Raw genomic sequence first — 21870 nt, forward strand, 5'->3', positions numbered from 1 at the left:
GTTTACCTTTTTGTTTTGATAACTACTTAAAATTTTGCTATTTATCCTAATAAAACTATTGAGAACAACATTTTTTTACACGATACTTTTGTTTTATTATCAACGTTTAATAATGCTGTACTTACATGTATATTTTCAGTTAAATACTTTTTTTAATTGTGGTTATGATTACTTTTCGATTATGAATATATTTTGTAATTAATCTTTTGAATTCATGTATTTGAAATGTATTGTTTATATTGAATATTTCTACAAAAATAAAATGTTTTATCGCTATGTGCACTAACTATAATTACTGTTAATAATATAAAATATATCTTGATCATGAAAAATAATAATTTTAATTTATTGCATATACATTATTTCTTATATATATGTATAACTTCTTTCTTTTTAAAAACGCCTTACCACAATAAATATTATGCTGCTCAGCACAATATAGATTGTACGCATCCGCATACGAATGTAGTTCAGTCTATTAGCAAATTTGTATTGTCAATATATTCACTAACAAGTTGTCATTTGAACCACCTTCAACCTTTCGCTCATTCTGTTCCACAAACACTGGTAGCATGTTTTATAAGTAGAATGAAATAAATCAAGAAATACCCGAAACACTTTTCAATAATTTATAGTTAGCGACATCGCTTTAATAAAAATAGACACTTATAAGAGGAAACTTAACTAATAAGTAATTAACCGTAAAAATAGATAAACCTTAAGTCGTTGTTTGAAATATTTATAAATCAGATAGGTTGTAAAAAGTTTTTTTTTTGGTATGTGTAATTTATTTCGCTATAATATTATACTATGGTGTACGTAATTTTTTGTTATTAAGAGTTAAATGTAAATGATAAACGGAACGTGTTTTCACATAAAAATATATTTAAAAAAAATACACACGCATGATACAACACAAAATAAATGCCATATTTATAATAATATATGTATATTATATGTTTATGTACAATTAACTAAAAATTAAACATGTACAAATAAATAATTTTTTCAAAAATATAATATATTTTTGTCTAAAAATAATAAGACGTCGAGGTCGATAGGATTAGGTGAGCAAATATTGAAATTAATGATAAGAAAAATGTAAATACAATTTTTTTAAGAAATGTAAAAACTGTATTTATCTATACTCGTGATTTCATTCCTTAATTACCTCGACTAACTTTTTATATTTTTTATTACCCATAAGTATATCGTTAAACACGGGGCACGTCGAAGTCAGATTTTTTTCTTGCATTTTTAATAACGGTAAATGCCATTGTTTAGACACTAAAAAATACATTTGTAAAAACTCTACTTATGTATATTATAATGTAAACGACATCAGATAGGTACCGCGGTAACCTACGGGTTTTCTTTTAATTTCCATTTAAAATATAAATCGTAAAAGTACTTAGGCCTAAGTATCACAAACGTTTGGACCAACTGGGATACAACATAATATTATAGTATGGCACTAAATTATAATAAATTGTTAGGACCACAAAATAAACGAGATGAGTAGAATAGTGTAAAGCGTATCAATGATATTTCATAATGCTATGAGAGATATGTGTCGTGTGAGAGAATAATTTTAATGAATTTTATATACACAATAATAATATGTAAGAATTATAATATACAGTGTTATATGTTTAACGCGTAATCGTATCATAAACGCAAAAAAGCACACACGGATTATGGCAGTGAAAGCGTAGCTGATTGGTTTCCCAAGGAGCAAACACAAAATCAGGGTTTCGGAGAGATGTGCTTAAATTTAACTTAAAGAGAAAATAAAAACATTTAATCAATAAGTTAAAATTCTTTGTGAAATAAATAAGGTACTAAGAATTCTCCGAGGAAAAACATTATAAAATAGTAATAGGCAACTGAAATAATAATAACCACTGTATAACGAACATTTAAAAAAAAAAATGGTTTTCACAAGTCAGTTTGTTTTTTAAATCGCTTCAAAATTTGTAAATAACTATGATTATTTGTATCAAAAAAGTAAAAAATAGACCTGCTAGACAAAACTGACACCAGATTCGGATTCATCATTCATCGAAAAACATATGTATTTTAGTTTGTGATCCAAAGTGATGTTACACAGTGAAAAAGATTATATAAACACTTGTGATCACTAAACCAACATTTTTTTTGGAAGGGGCTGGTGTTTTGGATGCATAAAAAACTAAATAAATTAATTTAAAAATAATTTTTATGATTTTTTTGAAGAGTACCGATATTAATTACGTCATTTTATATGCACGTAACTAAAACCAAGTATTTTTAAACTGTTTGGACTTTGGCCACTTAAAATCTCTTAAAACCCTTACAATAGGTTTGCAGTGCATTTAGGTATCTTAAAATATAAAGCTTAAATAAAAAAGGTTACATACAATACACGTAAAAAAATACTATAAACACAAATTAAGTACAAAGTTCTGAGACCATTGGTTTTACGTAAAAATTAAACGTCACTTAACTTACATAAAGTAAAAAAATACTCATACATTCAACTGAGATTTAGATTGAGAGAAAGAGAGAGGGGAGGGGGTCAATGCCAAGCCAAGGATTAATATACATGCATTTGAAAGACGAACATATAAAGAAAAGAAATGGAATACAAAAAGGGTAATCAAATTATTTGTACTGGTTCAGGCCACAACTTCAAACTGGAGTTTCACTCGAATCCTTCCTGTAGACAAAAATAAATTTGCATCATTAGCAACAACTACCAGATAATATGTATTTTAATAATAATATATACTTATTCTGATGAAATAAAGTACATAAATATGTAATATAATGTAATATAATTATATTTGTTTATATTTATCACATGGAATTCTTAAACGATAATGTAGTTAATTATAATTATGAACGACATAAATGACAATGTATTTAAGTATAAATCAAGAGATTATTTAAGTCTGCTAGACGACCTTCCTTGACATTAGACAATAATTTAGAAAATTAATTTTTTTAAAGTTTAATTAACAATTTTTATATTTAATCTACATGCGACGTTTCTCGAAATCAAAAATAATAATCGAATGTCTGTTAAACGGTTTCCACTTAAAAACGTGTACAAACCGACCTATAAAATAAAATCATAGATATTAAACACACACAATTACGTATGAGGTCATTAAAACAAAGCTATAATCGAACTATCATTAAACTACAATGTCAAATTCCAAAATGGTTCGCGGACACTTAAGTTGACAATTTCTTTTTTTAAAGATTGGATGTTAATTTTTATAATAAATCCTTTTATATTTAACGACATATCATTGCCATTTCGGAAAATTCTAATTAAAAGTTAATCGACCTTGAGGCTCAGTTTACTATTTACAAGTTAACAAAGTCAAACTTAAAAACTTAAGGCTATAGGCTAGAGCTGGATATTTTGTTGTTTCAAAAAGAAAAGACCCATAAAATCCTTTGGGTGGATTAGGTTCGGACGGTTGTCTTCGGAGTAAAAAAAATACCACTAACCCATTCAGATTTAGCAAAAAGACCCAGTGAGTTTTTATTTTTTTAAAACCCAGAAAATACTTATTATTAACTAAAAATATGAGTTTTATTGGGCTATGCACATTACAAACTCCGAATAACCACCGTGTCGGACTTTGTAAAAAAACCCGGGTTATTGCCAATTCTGCATCCATTCCATAATTATAACTCCAAACGCAAATTAAATCGAAAACAACTTCTATTCAGACAAGTCCTACTTGTAGGATACTGATACTTTTATTGGTTGTATGGATATAGTTAATGAAAAATATGTATCAAGATAAAAATATAACAGCACTTGTCCAGATGATATGTATTTTTTTTTTTTACTAATTATAAATTATATAAAATGTTTTACATTTAGTTCAAACTAACGTTTCACATGAAATACAATTTTTTAATCTCAAATATAACCCCTCTTCTTAATTAACTGGAACTATAAGAATTAGCCATACCATTTTACTTTTTTTCTAGTCGTAACTTACGTTTTTTCGCTACTTTTGACAGAATTAAAAATATACTTGAGCACTTACCTCGTCTTCTTCACTGTTAAATCCAAACACCATAGCGCAGCGATGCAAAAGAAGATAAAATAACCATTATACATCATGATAGAACAATAGGATCATAAATTAATAATTAATTAAATTATTAGATGTTAGTAAACCAGCATAGAAATAGATAATATAAATAATAATAATAAAACAATAATTATTGGTTAGAATAAAGCTTTCTTTATGTTCTATACTGATATGCCATATCTGTAAAATCAAACACGTATTCATACAAAAGCTTAGTTTTAAATACGAGTCGATACTCCAGTTTGTGAACAACTCTGTTGAAACAATTGGCATACTCTATTCTTTAGTTTTTATAACAAGACTATTATGTAAAGTCCACTTTTGATGATTTTGGGGAAGGAGGTATACGAAAATGATTTCAAACAACATTATGAATTAGTACATCATAATAGGATTAGGTGCACCACAAAATAGAGTCGGAATATTTCACATGAAATAAGAAATAGTGTCGAAACTTAAAAATACTCGAAAATATGTATGATGCAATGATAAATTTATTTCAACTTACACAGTTAAGCCTTATGATTTAATACTGATATCTTCAACAAAACGATTTAATTTATACTAAATACTTATTTTTTTCTTTTTTATTTATTTAGAAAGGCTTCAATTACACTTAATACTCTCTTTTAATGTAATACACGTCCTTAAACACGACTTAACACAAAAATACTTTAGATAGTTCCTACTATAAAAGTAGGTACTAGATGCTCTTAAATAAAATACACCTCATTTAAGTTATAATTGATGATGTCAACTATTATTTGATTGCATAAAAGCCATTCATCTTGATTAAAAACATAATTCTTGTTCCGAATACCAGACTTTTTGATTAGCATTTATCATAATAGAATTCAAACGAATTTTCAGTTTTGAGATTCTCGGTAATATTAAGTTTTAATTTGTAATATTTAGGTTAAAAAAAAGATGTTTTTTCCATTTTAAAACCAATATTTTTAGATACTGTGTTTTAAAAAGTCTCAATTTAGTTGTAAAGAATCTTGTTTGGAAGTAAGCAATGGTCAATGTAACTTATCACAAGTAGTGGTTGGTTGTATAACTAAACCACGCCACTTACAGTTACAAATAATTAAAACTTTTAAAATGTTGGGACTTGACACGTAAAGCCAGTAAAGAACTGATGCGATGATTAAAATTAATATTGAGGTGTTTAGTACGCATTTATCCAATTATAATTTTGTAGTGAAGCCATCACCTTAATATAGTGAAATATGATATTTTTATACAACACCTTAATTATCAAATACCCACTAAAAGACTTCAACCAAAAATAATTAATACCATGACGATAACAAATCATTCTTGATAATGACTTACTCGGACTCCAGTATTTCCTGTATGCCATACTCATTGGTGTAACCATGTCTAGAGTGCAAATTTAGTGTAGAAGTGGAAGCGTGTGTGGATGGTGAAACAGGCTGACTATACGCTCGAGCTGTTACAAACCTATTGTCAACGCTATGCAATGAACTGTTTTCACTTCCTCGACTTGGCATAGATGGCGGCATGGATATGCCGTACAAATCACTACCCCTACGACTCTCCCCGTACATGTCTCGATATGCCGAATGGCAATGATCTTCTTCAGCTATAAAATAAATATTTCATTGATGTGACAAAATAGTAAAATATTGTAAATGACAAAAATAATAATTATGTTAGTTTACTTATTGTACAAATTCAAAATTAATGGATTTTTAATATTTTGAACTTTTTCAAATAAAAAAAACTGTTGTATACCTGTATAAGGGAATAAATATTTTTCTCCAAGACTAACTTTCTCGTCAACATCACAATCTGATCCAGTTTTATTTAAAGAATTAAACGTTGAGCTTTTATGGTGAAAAGTAAAATGTTCACCACTCAACAATGGAGGTTCGAGAGACATTCTATTGTTGATAATAGAATTATCTGGGTCGGATATCGTTGATCCTGTCCAACGATGTTGTCCTTCATTGAGGTCTTCTTCTTGAACTACAAATAACAATAGTCAAAGAAAAATAAATAAATGTATAGTTATTTTCTTAATCGTATTTCATGAACTTTTAGTACCTGTTGGGTATGGTTGGTTTGTCCACCGCGGAGCATATAATGGCTTTAAATTAGGGAACAACTGTGAATTTGTGATTACATTAAGAGATGGTGGTAAACCAGGATCTTCATTTATGTTTGGTAGGAATGATGAAGGTCTTGTGGAAGAAACATTGCTTCTACGACCTCGGTGACGAGACGAGTCGTCCTCGTCACTACTATGCGATGAAGCTAGGTCTAAACTTCTTCCTTCACCCGACCCTTCGGAATCTGAATCTGATGTATGATGCGTTCTATGGTAACTAGATGGCAAGTCTGATGTAGAATGATCGTAATTACTAGTTGTCGTTGATGTATTCCTCAAATGAGTATCACTTCTGTTAATAACATAATAAATTGAGTTTATTATACAATAGTTTATTTATTTAGGGAAGCTGAAAAGGTATTAATTTTACGATAGGTTTTTATTTAGCATTTATTTATAAACTATCTTTACTTTAAAAATGTGAAATTGATATTACCTGTATGGACTACTACTGGTTTTTGTAGTAGACCGAGAAGTTGTACTCGACATAGATATGCCCATGGGTCTTCTTGGAGCATCAGTACCTGCAGCTCCTCCTCCACCAGTGTTACGATAAGACAAGGACGATCTAAAAGTAGGAGGCGACACAGCTCCAATACCAGAGTCTGGTTCGTTTTTTTCTTGAACTTCTTTGCCAATAAGTCGCAGAGCACAACTATGGACTCCACACTTGAGCTTGGCGTTAGAATAACACAAACCAATTAATATGAGCCAACCTTGGCCACAAACAGCAGCACATAACGTATATATGAGACGGGTGTCACGTTCAGATGCCACTACGACTTCTAGCAGCCAAACACCAACTAGTATCGGCACACAAATTACTTGCACAACCAAAACACTCCTGAAAGATTGATAATTATAAGTAAGAAAAGTATATACAAGTATACAAGTTAATAAGTATATAAAAAAATTTACCTTAAATTTCCATAGCCGAGAACATGATCTTTGAGGGTGAATGCGGCTCGAATACAAAGTAATAAAACAATAACAGTAATGGCAATAGCAAGGCAAGTAGGGCCGATCAAACTCCAAATAACAGATTCGTAGACTGACAACCAACAGAAATAATAATTTCCATATTGATTGATGCGCACCCCCACGGACAAACTGACAATGATAGCAGGTAGGACGTATCCAATACTGTGATAAAATCCCATCTGGCCATGGTTGACGTCGCGAAGTTCAGTCAACATGCGATATAAATGAAGCGCAGCAACTAACGACCAACCGATTGTTGCCAACCATAAGTAGTGCAAGGTAATGGCACAAAATTTACACCATATCTAAAAAAAATGAATTCTTAAATAATCGTTAATTATTATTAAGTTTTTACTTAAATGTAAAACAAAGTTAGAAATCACTGAGATTTTTTTCAACCATTGAAATAATAAAATACCTCAAAGGTATACAGAGTTCCTCTTGTTTGAGTAGCTGCTAAATAAACACATTGGGTAAGTAGCAGACATAATGCGAAGTGAGTATATATTGAGCTCGTATTGGTCCCGGCACGTACAGCGACCAACAACACGCAAGTAACAAGAAGAGCAATAATTGCTAAACCAAATGAAATAAATATTGAAAATAGTTCCAAGTTGGAATATTCAATTATGTACTGTAAATTAAAATAGTAGTGTCAGTGCAATTGTATTATCATTTTTAACATAATACAAAATAAAAAAATAGCATACGTGTTCGTCAACAACATCTGTAAGAACAGCGTAGGTTGATAGCTGATTACAAGTACAGTTAATGAGAATTGAATCCATTTCCCACCAGTCGTCTTCCGGCAGCTCTGTATGACAGCCAGCTCGAGTCCATTCTCCGTCAGCTCTATAGTTTTTAATAAACATATTGCACATATTAACCTAGCTATTAACTATACTTGAGATATGGAACAAGTTTAAACTACTTACACTCGTGAAGTAGACCAACGGACACATTGTGGATTAGACCTTATAGTGATAGGATGTTTGTTAAGCCAAATTCTTATACGAACAGGTGAATCCAATGGTACTATGTTGGATAGCTCAGATATTTCTTTACCATTTACTTGTCTCAGCGTTCCTATTTATATAAACATTAAAATAATATAAAAACTTACTATCAATAATATCTTAACTAAATATTCTAACTTACTCTTTGGGTTGTTACGATTCAAAGTAGCAACAAATGATACAACGGGTGAACCGACTTGGAGGTCTACAGAATATCGTTTTAAAACTGTATCATCATGGCGCATTGGCAATAAAGCACCAAGAGTACGATACTGCACATAACCAATTACCGCAGCATTTTTCGACAGTTGCCCCCTGGTCGTAGTAGTTCCATATTTTACTGGTTCAATTCCCAATAAATCAATAGGTACCATGACCTGTGTGTGTTTGTCAAATTTTGAGGAATCCATAAGATAGTTATTATACTTGGGCAAAACAACGACCGGACTACCCAAGTTTTTTAAGCCTAAAATTTCTGACCCTGGTTTTAAACTTAAAACCTAAATAAAATAAAAAGAATTTTATCAGTTTACAGTTACAACATTTATGACATATTATACTTGAACAATTATTAGGTATTTACTTGTATGGCAGGTTGAAGAATAGATGAATCTGGCAAGCTCACTTTTTCTTGAGTTACAGAAGAAGTCGATAGATCGGGATGTTCGTGTTCAGGTTCAAACCCAAACAAACTTTCTGCTGAAACTACATCTAACCCAACAACTGCAAAAAAAAAAAACAAATTGATCAATAATATAAATAATAAAATTGGAAGTCTAAACAAATATTTACCAATGTTAGGAGTGACCACTTCAAATGGATCCGTATAAGTATCATGTTGAGTAGTTGATAAAGTTGCCATATAGTTATTAATCATATCCATCAAACCAAACGGTCCCTCAGACGTTAAGATATTTATGTGCTGCCAATGGTCAATTTCACTTAAGTCTAGTAGGCGACTTGCGGCCATTACCAAGTTCTAGATAAATCAAAAATGGAATATTAATTTAAAACATTATACAAACATAAAGTTATTATAAAATACAATGTGAAGAGTGTGATAAATGCTAATGTAGGTCAGACAGACAAAACGAAATATTGGGGTTAGGTTTAAAGAATTATTGTTGGGTTCTATCACTAGATGACCTCCCTCCTTTTGTTATATCATATCATATATATTGTTACTATTTGCTTATTATGCTCGAAGCAAGTATAGATTGTAAATATTCTTCAAATAAAAAAAAAAAAGTTTAAACAACACATAAGGAACATTAAAAAACAAGAAGTACACAAATCTCCTGTTGCAGAAGATTTATTAGACACTACTCATAGCATTAAATCAGTAAAATTACTAAAAAATGTAATTAATTAACTCAAAAAGAACCTAATAATAGGGAGGCTATAGAAATGTTTAAAAATAGGATCAATTTTTTAAACTGGGACTTGAGTCTATAACAAAACATTTCATTAATATGTATAAAACTAACTATTAACGATGAGTCATTATTTCTGGTATGATGACTCTATATATATGTATAAGGAGGTGTTCGCCCCTGATTAGTCTCATTCTATCGTTAGCTCTGAAGATGACAAAATTTTTTGCCGAAATACGTAAATGCATAGTGTATTATTTTAAGATTAAGGGTATTCATTTCTTTACTACATAAAATACATACAAATATATAATCCTTATCTTGACTATGTGTCAAGTTTAAACCCGACAACGAGCCTTCATGGGATAATAAATGTCGTACTAATTTTTGACCGATAAGCACATCAGAACCATGTAATTCACGAGTATTGTTAACTGCCTTGTAAAGACTATTAGCACTGCTAACTGCGACAAAGGTGGTAACTTTCATTGATTTTGATTCCAATTCATTCAGCTAAAAGTTAAATGGTTCAAGTATTAAAACTAAAAGTTAAAAGCATACTGACAAATTAATAATACTAAATGATGCTATGCTCACAAGTCGTTGAAGTTCAATAAATGAGTTTGAAGTACAATTGAAAACATCAGGATTTTGCCATCCGTTCATTAGACTTTGACACAGCCTTGTAGCTTTTCCTGTTGAACCGGGTGGGCAATTTTCAGTGAATAATTCACCCCATTTTGCTCTTGGCCACCAAATGTTACCAGCAATACTTTTTGGACAACCGTCATAAATCACTAAAAAACAAAAATAAGTGTAATATTTCTTCCAGTGATCTAAAATTAATAACGGAATTAATGTATATTTGTCTTAAGTATTCATTCCAGAAGAAATAAAATATATTTGTTCCTTAAGTTATTCATTATATTTTAATATTTTATTTGCACCAAAACAAATAACAAACCTACAACATTTGCTTTGGAACATTACTGAAGTCAATTAGGCATTAACTCCGAACAATGAATTTTTTTATAACTAAAAAGTAATGTACATACTATTATTGTGTTATTTAAAAATTGTAATATCATACTACTAATATGCAATCAAATTATTTTCTATACCTTCACAGCCGTTTAATGTGACTTCAGCATAAGAGTTTGGACATTTATCGCACTTCCGTCCAATCACACCTGGACGACACTTGCACTGCCCAGAAACCAAATCACAAGATCGATCAAAAGAACCAACATTATAACAGCCACACTCTAAGCATTTGTCAGAATTGTGAGGTGTGTAATGGTTGTCCTTAAAATATAATTAAAATCATCAATTAGTAAATTTAACATGATTAGCCAGATTGTTATTACCTTGCAATAACATTGACCAGTAGTTTTGTTACAATGCGGATTATAACCATTGTCCACCATACAGTTACACGGTCCACAAACTCCTCGATGATGTCCCCACCAGCTTATTGGACACGATTCCTGGAGCTCGTTTTCACAATACTCACCTAAAAATATAATAAATAAAAAATAGCCTCTATTACCAGCAAACATTTTGCAAGTCAAAAATACATTTCTACAATGAATACAAACCTGTAAATACAGATGAATTGCACTGGCAACTGTATCCTCGTAAACTTTTTTGATCTTCCACACACAAAGCATTATTTTCACAAGGGTTGGTATCACATACGCCTACACATGTTGTTCCAACAAAACCTAACACCGAATTTAAATTATTAAATTTTCTATAAAAAAAAAAATGCACAACATTTCTATTTTACCAGTGTGACATTTGCAAGTATAGTTATGCCATGACGGTATGCATTCACTGTGCAATGGACATCGGTTGGAAGTACACGGATTTTCTTGTTCACAATCTTCCCTGACACGTACCATCATTTCGGGAATTTCTAAAACTGTAGCTCCCCCGCTATGTCCAATTCGCACATCCTAATAAAGAGTTTTCAAAATAAATATCCAATGTTTACTTACACTGCAAACTAGGGTTGTTTATTATTTTAGGTTTAGTTGAAGTTTAACAATATAATCCCTCGTTCGTTATTTCACCCAAGTTCAATATGGACAAGTTTTAGGTCTAATTTTTATGTTAACACATGATGTGCCGCCAGTCACTTATCTAAAATAATTAGCTTTAGTCATAAAATATGATGAAAAATCAATAAGTTATTCTACAATATTTATAGCAAAATCTTCTAACAAAATAATGTTACTCAACATTATAAATATTTAAATATTTTTTTGGAAAAATTTAAAAATAATTTTTGAAATTTTTAAAATTAATTTTAAAATAGAATTAATTTATAATAGAATGTCGTTTTAAACATTGTGATAAATTTTATTTTGTTTACATCATTATTTTATTTTAAAAAAAAATGCATAGAACCTATTTTTAACTCTCGTTTATGAATATAATATCATGTAGTGAGACAGTCAACATTAATTTCAATACACCCTTAATTTGATGCCTCTCTATTCAGGTAAAAGTATGTGACTGGGTCACATGTTAACATAAAAAAGACTAAAAATTTTTGGTGGCGTTAATAATAATTTATTATTAATTTCAAACCTATTTTATAAGGTCAATGAAATTTCTTTTAAACACAACAGAATAACAATTCACCCTACTATAGAGCATACAGTAAAATGTTAAAATAAGATTCTTACTTTTATACAACCATTAAATCCTGTATTTTCATCAACGTCAGTTAAGTCTTCATTGAAATTTCCTAGCTGAATCTTTCCAACAAATTGTCCTTGAAGTTTAGCGTTTAGTGTTTTGACCACAGATCGTAAACCATAATCAAGCACAAACTTGACCCCGCCTGTATTTTGCCACACAATTTCTAGATTATGCCAGTTTCCATCATTTATTGGAACACTGCTGAACACTGCTCTTTGGCCATCAACAATATAGACAATATATCCACTTTCCAACTAAATTTTTTTTAAATACCCAATTATTAAATAAATTATTACTTTTTAATACTTTTAACTTACATAAACTCGAGCTGTAGTGTTTTGTCCAATATTTATAGAAATTACTGGAGAATTTGCTTTTTTAGTTTTCAACGACAATGACGTGTACCAAGGAAACTGAATAGTACGTAATAATGGGTTAAAAGCTACAATGCCATCACCAGAAAACTGCCAAAGAGCTCTAAGTGCTGCAAGACGAGATAACATATTACTCTATCCGACGGTTACACAATGTTTATTTTAATAGTTTTATTAATATAATAAAATTAACTTACATTGACTACAGTCTTTTCCTCCCCATGGTTCAGGGCAGTCACATTTGTATGTTCCCCAGTGATCTGTGCAGCTTCCACCATTTTTACAAGGCTTCTCCACACACAACGATTTACGTTCTGCACAACCAAGGACAGTACCGTTATCAGCCACGAAACTAAAATTTAAGAAGTATACATATTTTAATACTGTAACCAAATAAAACATTACCAATTTATTTTCACTAACCTGTTTAGGTCAAGAAGTTTGTAATCTATGTACACATCAGATATGCATCCAATGAAATCTTTATTTTTAACCTGAAAACTAGTGGAATCCGGTAGTATGGGCAGACCGCCAATTTGAAGAGGTCCCGTAAGATCCATAAACCGATGACAGCTCTCGGTCAATATTTCACATCTAAATAATAGTACAATTTATAGACAGAGAATTTTCCCAATTGACATTCCAGATAAAACCTGTAGATATTACCTTTTTTCTAAAACTTGAGTAGAAACATTTGCACAAGTATATCCAAGCAATGTACCATACTTCACAGTCAGAGGAACATCACAGTCATCCAAACTTATAGTCGCACTCTGTAATTTAAATAAAGATTTATTTAATAAAAAAAAATAAAAAGGCATAGCATAGTAGGGTCGAGGCATAGCCGATACAACAGACTACTATTATATGCGCTGATGATGGTAACTTTGCTGCCTAATTTTACTTACCCTGTTGATGTAAGAAATTGTAACAGTATGCCAAAGCCCATCATTAGCAACACCCTTAGGAGGGTATGCAGTTACATAGGTTATTTCAGAACCTAAAGAGAAGGAAAATTGTACACCGCGACCTCCTTCAACAAGTTCTAATGCTATGAAATCATGACGTTCGTTGTAGCGCCCGTTGTACAGCAGTATACCGGATTCTTCTAATGTTGCAAACTTCAAAGATATATGTAAACGGTATCTTTGCTTCAAAGAAGGAAAAGTCAAAAACGAAGACTTGGGGAATCCTCGAGATCGAAGCCTGCAGATTTCATCATAATATTCAAATGTACCGGCTGGAGAACAATTGTTATCGCATGAAAAACCTCCAATTTTTAATGGTGTACAAGTGGCACCAGATTGGCAAATACCAGGTCTACATTGATCGTGGTTGAGACTTATTTCACAATTTTCTCCAGTGAAACGAGTTGGACAAATGCAAGTATAACCACTTTCCTTGCTATGACATTTCCCTCCGTTTTTGCAAGGATTTGAATAACATAAATCTACTTCTGTGTCGCATAAATAATACTTTTGACTGCCTGTAAAGCCGTGCGGGCATTGGCATGCAAATGTGGTGACTGGATAAATAGGTCGGAATAACACAGTGTCACTATTGATGAATGCTGAAGCGTTTCCAAATTTCAAAACGGTCAAACAAAGTTCAAAGTTTAAACACGGTTCTCTTACGCACAAGTTGTCTTCAAAAGGCAATATCTAAAATACAATTTTTTTATAGTACTAATATCATACAAATAAGTAAAATTTTAAGCTCGATTACCTGCACAGTTGATAGTCGAGTGAGTATTCCTCGATTTAAATATACACGTTCTTGCAAATACTGTGGAGAATAGAAAACCCCGTCTGGCTGTTTAGCTGAAAAACTAACATTTAACACTCGTCCGTCGATATCGGTGTCATCTTGTATGCTGAATATGTAAATATTGTCTCTAGGGCAAGGAATAATTGCTGCTAAACCAGACGCAAAAAATTCTAGTAACGGCGATAAAAAGGCTTCTTTAGTCATGTCGGCTAATCGGACAGTAACTGAATTAAAAAGCATTTCTTCAGTAACTAAACGCACTATTAGGGTCATGGTAGCTTTTATTTCGTTTACTCCATCTAAAATAACAAGTGAAAATTAGTAACGAACAATCTGAAAAATAAAATCATAATCAATTACCGGTAACAGATATTTCCATAGAAGCAATTTTAGGAACGTTAGTATTCAATTGTGGTGATAATGTGAGCATCCCGTTGGATTCGTTTAATTGCACTAAATTAGCGTTGTTTCCGGATATTATTTGATATACAAGTTTGTCTGACACGTCAGCATCAAAAGCAGGAACTTGACCAAAAGGACCAGTAGGAAAATAATTTTTGAAATTATTGAAAATAACTTGAAAATCTGAAAGCCTAGGTGCATTATCGTTCACATCAGTCAAGTAAACCGTCAATGGTGCATCAGAATGCAATGGAGGAGATGAAGCTCTAACAACTAGTTCAAACTTTTTTTTGTTTGATTCATAATCAAGTTCAACAGACGTTAATAATTCAGCTTTATCGAGGCCAGGTCTTCTTAAAAGAGAAAAACTACTTGCATCTTCGCCACCTAAACAACAGTATTGCTATTAATATATATTCAGTACAATGTCGAAAAAATAATTACCAATAATTGAATATTGAACGGATGCATTGGGTCCTTCATCAGGATCTTTAGCATAAAGTTCACCAACAGTTGATCCAATAGGAGAGTTTTCAGCAATATACATAACTAATTTATCAGATTCGAAAATTGGCGGTGAATCGTTTACGTCTTCAATACGTATTGTCACAGGAACCTAAATTTATTTTTATTTTTAGTTTGGTCCTTTAAAAAAAATGTATTTTACTTACAGCTGTAGATAAAGAAGGTGAACCTTTGTCAATGGCAAAAACATGAATGTTATATTGAGGAATGCTTTCCCTATCTAATGAAGCAGCTGTTCTTAGTATGCCTGAAGTTGGATCTATAACGAATGCTTCTACACCATCATCTAAGGCATACTTAATTCTCCCATTTAGACCGGAGTCTGCATCTGAAGCGCTCACCTAAAATTTCAACAAATTTAAACTAAATAGAGAACTAACAATATACATTTTTTTTTACTTGGAGAACACTTGTTCCAGTAAGAGCGTCTTCAGACACTGATCCGTAATATGATGCATTGAAAAACTGAGGTGCGTTATCATTAATGTCAGTAATTGAGATTTCGACATCTGTGGTGTCAGAAAGTGGAGGGTTGCCTCCGTCACGAGCCGTAACAGTGAGTAAAAACCCACTTTGGACTTCACGGTCCAAAGGTTTGGTGGTAACAATTGCACCACTCTGAGCATTTATAGTAAATTCTGATGCATCACCATAACCACTTGCGAGCGAATAACTTATCTATAAAAAATCATCATTAAAATTAAACATGTTTACAATATGAAACTTATTTAACTTACCAAAGCATTTTGACCAACATCACCATCAGTAGCCGACACAACAAGAACGGTTGTACCGACTGGAGCGTCTTCATATACACTAGCAGTATATGGTGCATTGTCGAAAATTGGAGCAAAGTTGTTAGCGTCAGTGATATTCACATATATGGTAGCAGTGTCGTATAAACCTCCTGCATCGGTTGCAGTAACCTGAATACAACCATGTGCAAAAAGGATTAAAATAATGAATTATGAATAATTTTTAAAAATGTATTAATTAAATAATGCCTATCTCTGTTTACAACTATTTAAATTTTTAAATAAAATAAAGGACTTACAGATAATATAAAACGTTTTTCCTGTTTATAGTCCAGCGGTTGAGCTACTGTCACCAAACCTTTGCCACTATGAGTTGCAATGGCAAATCTTCCTCTTGAATTTCCACTGGATATTTCATAATGCAATCTAAAAAAAAGGAGATATGTAAATTTTAAATTAAACACAAAATATAGTTATTTTGCAAATAAATAAAATTATACCTTGGATTTTCATCAGGATCTGTTGCTACGACTGTTGTAAGAGGTGTTCCTGGTGGTGAATCTTCACTAATTATAACTTCATATTGTTTTGGATTAAATATTGGTTCATTGTCATTGACGTCTTGAATAGTCACCACAACACTAGCAGTGGCCGTTTTGGGTGGATCACCTCCGTCTTCAGCTACTACTTGAAACTGATACTTTGAGTTAGTTTCACGATCTAATAAACTAGTGGTGTACACCCAGCCACTTTTTTCATCCACAGCTATTGGCAAGTTTTCTGCAGATGCCCCATCAAAATCTTTCGGTGATATACGATACTTTAATGCAGCGTTTTCACCCTCATCCGCATCATATGCCTGAACTCTCACTATACTATACCCTACAGCTACATTTTCCAAAACAGATTCTTGGAAAAGTGACGTATAAAACCTAGGAGGATTATCGTTAACATCTTTAACGTTCACCAACAACTGGGTAGTATTTGAACGACTTGGGTTTCCACCATCTAAACATAGTCAAAAAATATATAATAAAAAAGAAAGAAGTTAGCAAATATTATTTACCTACGTCTTATTAAAAAATAAAATTACCTTGAGCTCTTATCATAAGCCTATAGCTTCTCATGACTTCATAATCTAACAATTTCACTAATGAAACTTCTCCGTTTTGACTGTCAATTGAAAACTGACCTTGTGTATTTCCTCCAATTATGGCATACCTCACAACAGCATTTAAACCCTGATCAGTGTCAGTAGCTCTAAAATCACAAAACATAAATTAAGTGATTTATAATTGATTTTGCTCAAAACTCCTCTTAAAACATACTTTATAGTAGCAATCACTGGCCTTTGATTAGGACTTAAATCTTCAGGAATGTTAACTGTATATGCTCTTTCAGAGAACTGTGGGTAATTGTCATTGTCGTCCAAAACCCTCACGACTAGTGTCGCGATAGCAGACTTCCGCGGTGATGGTGGTGTTGCTTGATCACTTGCTTTTATCATAACAGTGTATACTTCACAAACTTCTCGATCTAAATTGCGTCTAACACTAACGACGCCACTACGGAGATCTATTCCAAAAGTTTCTTCAGCGCTAGCATTTAAGCCACCACCCGATATGCTTTCAATGGAATATTCAATCTAAACAGATAATTTTTTTTTAGAAATAAATTAAAAAATGTTCTGTGTATTTAGAGTTAAATATATTGGTATGTACCTGAGAATTTAGTCCAATATCAAGGTCCGTAGCTCTGATAGTAATAATAACTGTGCCGATTGAAACAGATTCCCTTACTGAAGCTTCATACATGCCAGATGCCGATTCAAAAATGGGAGAATGATCATTTGCATCAACTACATTTACTTGAAGGGTAGTAGTTGCTGTAGATGGATGGGATGAAGTATCTATGGCAATTACTCGTAAATAATGAACATCCATAAATTCTCTGCAAAATAGAATCGCATTATTAATTAAATGGCAATACATCTGTACGTATTCACTACATAGTAATCAAATATTATATGACATACCTGTCTAATGACACCAATGTAGAGACTAAACCTGAATTAGGATCAATGGTAAACATTGCATGTGATCTAGTATCTATAATCGGACTCATTTGGTATTCTATCTGATTATTATTAGGTGGCATACTCCTCGCGTGCACACTACAAACGACTGTTCCAGATGGGAGTTCTTCTCCTACACTAGCAACATAAAGACTTCTTTCAAATTGAAGTCCACTATCGGCCATTTCAACATCCCTTCGCACTCGACCAATCTCTGTTAGGCTACGTTTATGCCAAAGTATCATCTAAAAATTATAAACATTAAATATGTACTATGTTCTTATAACTGATAAAAAATTTTTATTTTGACATTACTGAGTTTTTTGATAAAATTACCTTTATGTAGTGTTCAGAAGGAGACACAATTTCACTGTTTATATCACAATTGTAAGAAATCATAACAATAATCGACATTGGGTCAAGTGTTGAGCAAAAGTTTTCAGACACAACCAAATCACCGTTTTTTGATTCCACATTAAATCTAGTATCACTGACATCAATATACCGCACGTTGCATTCGTTAAAGATGCTTTGTGGTATAACAGAAGAACCAAGCGGAGCTACAAACTCACTTTTACGCCAACATTTTTGATCTAATTCACCAGTAGACACGCCGGTACCAGATTTCAGACTATGAGAGAGAACAATACTTTTTAGATTTCTATTAGTTAGACAACAAACTATTTTATATTATCCTACTTACTTTACTGTTGATAAAACAACTGAAACGAGTGTTTTACTTGAAAGTTTTTTTGCTAGTTCAACACGAGAATCCAATTCATTATCAACTTCTGAAAAACAAAATAAATATTCATAAATAACAACTAGGTAATCATTCAAAACATTAGAATAGTTTTTATCAGTACCTGAAAAAACAAAATTCAAAATTACTATATAGGTAACTATTTTTAAACAATGAATAGGTATTGTAAAATTACAAAAAAAATGTATTTAAATTAAAAAACATTTTTCCTAAACTTTTATAGAACTTTAACCAAAAGTATGTTGCATAATTTAATTTAAAATGAATAAACTAAAAATGTTTCTGACCAATTACAAAAATACCTAGTGAACAGCAAAACAAAATATATAATAATTTGTTATTCAAATTAAGAAATTCACATGATACCAAATAAAAAATTGTGTGTAAAATTATATTACAGGATAAATCTGTAATAAGTAATAAGTAACTTTTGTAATTTTTTAATTTTTTATTCCTTAGCACGTGAGCGGGGTAAAAAATTATCCCAGTCTCATAATATAGTTGTGTGACTAGCGTGAGTCACACTTTATTAAAGTGCGAAAAAGGCAATTTTCAGGTTATTACAGTTTTGCAAATAGGATCTGAATTTTCATTTAGTCGAAATCTCGTAAATAATTTTTCTTTTATAGAAATGACTGTGATAGTCTGACAAAAAAAAATGGCAATCAATAAATTATCACATTACTGTATTAAATATTAATAACTACACACTATTGTTAAAACTCTACATAAAGAATTTTTTAAAAATTGCCTTTACTTTACTTCTTAAAAAATGGATGGAGTGGCATCCTCTTAAAGGATATTTTACTTTTTTTTAGAAAACTCATCAGTTTTAACCATTTAACAGTTATAACTGTTTTTTAATTTGATTAGCAAAGTAATCATTTAAATTGATCCAACTATTTATATACCTATATCTTATTTAATTTTATTTAAATGATAAAAACGTCTAAATATTAGAAAAAATGCTTTTTTTCTTTTTTTTTTTACTGTTTAAACTATAAAATCTGTTTTAAATTTAAACATGGAATAATAGCAAAGAATACATTGGTATATATTTGTTCTTTTTAAATGTATTAAAACACATTAACACATTAAGGAGCTCTAGTGTATAAAAAATTAAACACTTACTATTGTTTTCGCATCCTTTAATGACTATTCTCAAGGGAACAGACATGTATTCCAACGTATCGTTAGACGTAGAATCCACATATAATGTGAACACGTCCGGGTACTTGAATCCATCACATTCTAGCGGCCTTTCTAGTATAACTGATCCCGTATAGTGATCAACACGCAACAAATTTGATACAAAATCGGCATTTTTTTCTGCATTCAATGAGTATCGCCTTGGCGGTCGTCCATAGAACGGAGTGCCACCGTCAAACAACACTAATCCCGGTGAATCTGTATCGGTGACCACCAGCAAATACGGTAGCACTGAACGCGCCAATGACAAGAACAGAGCGGTGACATAGAGCACTAACATAGTGATGTGTGACCCAACAACACTTGGATAGTCAGAAAATATTAACCCGGGGACGACCTCATAATAATTATAACTGAACGATCCATGGGCCTACGGTCGTTGGAGTCGTGAGATTTTGAATGCATCATCATTATAACATTATATATTTGTCACAGATAATCGCACCTCGTTTGTATACAATTTAATCCAGTTCGTCCGAGCACGACGCTCTACTTCGGCACAGTTACTGTTGTAATATTATAAACAAACACTTGTCAATCGGATAGCGCGCACTTTTGTAATGTAAATAAATAAATAAAATAAAAACACTATTGTTTTGACGCCATTGTGTTTTTAAATGCCGAACGGTCGCGAGTAGCAAGTACTACAATGGAATAGGTACACGAAATAAGTAATAACCCCTTCACCTGTCTCACCGGACGAAGAAACCAAACTGCCGGGACGCTGCCATGTACGCGCCAATGACCGAGAACGCACATTAGTTGTGACTACTACGGCCGCCGCATCCCACCGCTACCCTCTCGCCCACGTACCGTCCGCTGTAACCAGTAATCAATCGACGGCGGGCCAGTGGTTCGCAAAACAACGATACACGGAATTTTTTAATTGACTCCGCGCATTTACATAGATGTTATTATGGTGTGCGCCGTACGTTCCGCCCTCATACCGGGTGCACAATATAAAGTAAATTATTAATATTCCGTAAATAAAAAAAAAATAATGGGGATAACGACTAAACAGATGCGGCGCGGCGGTGGTTTCAGTAAATGATAATGAAACCATAATATTATTGCCGCCAGACACGGGTAGTTTCTTATTTTTTTTATCCAATCTTTCATGCGTTGTTCGTCCAACAACGACGTATGTATATAATATTATTATGTTGTCGCTTAGTGCGTGTATCGATCGATCGATACATTCGTTGAGACCTGCTGTCCTACGCCGTTTCTTGCTGGCAGACAAATGTATACACTCCTCCGGGCTGAACGTGACGTATCTCCGCCGAAGGGAAAGCGCTTTCGTCGGTCTGTAATGTCTTCTCCCCCACGTGCGCTTTTACAACGGACCGCGTGCCACTATTGCGCTTTTTCGTGCTCCAGATCATAAAGTGCATCTGGCACGGTGGTGGTGGGCGGACGTGGGGGCCAATATAATTATTTTTCACAACTGCACGGATAACCGACTATCGCTAGTGCGATGGATGTGCGACGGGTCCGCATAATCGGCGTCGTAATTTTTCTCCAGCACAATAAATACATTTTTAAGGTTCATTAAAATATACATTTTAATTGAAAACTTTTAATCAAATGATTATGTTATACGTCGTAAAGTTCAAACAATACACCGTTATTTGTTTCTATTAAAAATAGATTTACTTGTATTACTTATATTTTATGTCTGTACT

At 32.2% G+C, this 21870-nt stretch overlaps 1 protein-coding gene across 2 annotated transcripts; it reads right to left on the bottom strand.

The window, feature by feature from the left end:
* Positions 1–976: 976 nt before the first annotated feature.
* Positions 977–20923, bottom strand: LOC126836247 (protocadherin-like wing polarity protein stan). Of its 2 annotated transcripts, XM_050569486.1 has the most exons (40): positions 20108–20923; positions 18917–19004; positions 18550–18844; positions 18175–18458; positions 17861–18089; positions 17468–17784; positions 17233–17399; positions 16640–17147; positions 16439–16565; positions 16122–16310; positions 15784–16062; positions 15531–15725; positions 15304–15475; positions 14818–15246; positions 14416–14756; positions 13599–14351; positions 13357–13463; positions 13114–13284; positions 12888–13042; positions 12634–12800; positions 12301–12570; positions 11397–11565; positions 11206–11331; positions 10975–11120; positions 10729–10912; positions 10205–10404; positions 9911–10120; positions 9027–9213; positions 8818–8957; positions 8377–8734; positions 8154–8304; positions 7929–8070; positions 7637–7852; positions 7156–7523; positions 6674–7081; positions 6174–6529; positions 5862–6095; positions 5439–5709; positions 4053–4065; positions 2713–3100 (listed from the first exon to the last, which is right to left on the bottom strand). In XM_050569486.1, exons 1-40 carry the CDS (start codon positions 20463–20465, stop codon positions 2993–2995), a joined length of 9588 nt encoding a protein of 3195 aa, XP_050425443.1. In that variant the 5' UTR covers positions 20466–20923; the 3' UTR covers positions 2713–2992. The 2 variants fall into 2 exon arrangements, with proteins under 2 accessions (XP_050425444.1, XP_050425443.1); XM_050569487.1 differs by lacking the exons at positions 2713–3100; positions 4053–4065 and adding an exon at positions 977–2698.
* Between the last annotated feature and the right edge of the window lie 947 nt (positions 20924–21870).

The sequence above is a fragment of the Adelges cooleyi genome, unplaced genomic scaffold (genome assembly GCF_023614345.1).
Source record: "Adelges cooleyi isolate 19-005CV unplaced genomic scaffold, UGA_ACOO_1.1 ACOO_flye_CR_arks_rails_tigmint_CR_PRNA_23, whole genome shotgun sequence".
NCBI classification, from domain to species: domain Eukaryota; kingdom Metazoa; phylum Arthropoda; class Insecta; order Hemiptera; family Adelgidae; genus Adelges; species Adelges cooleyi.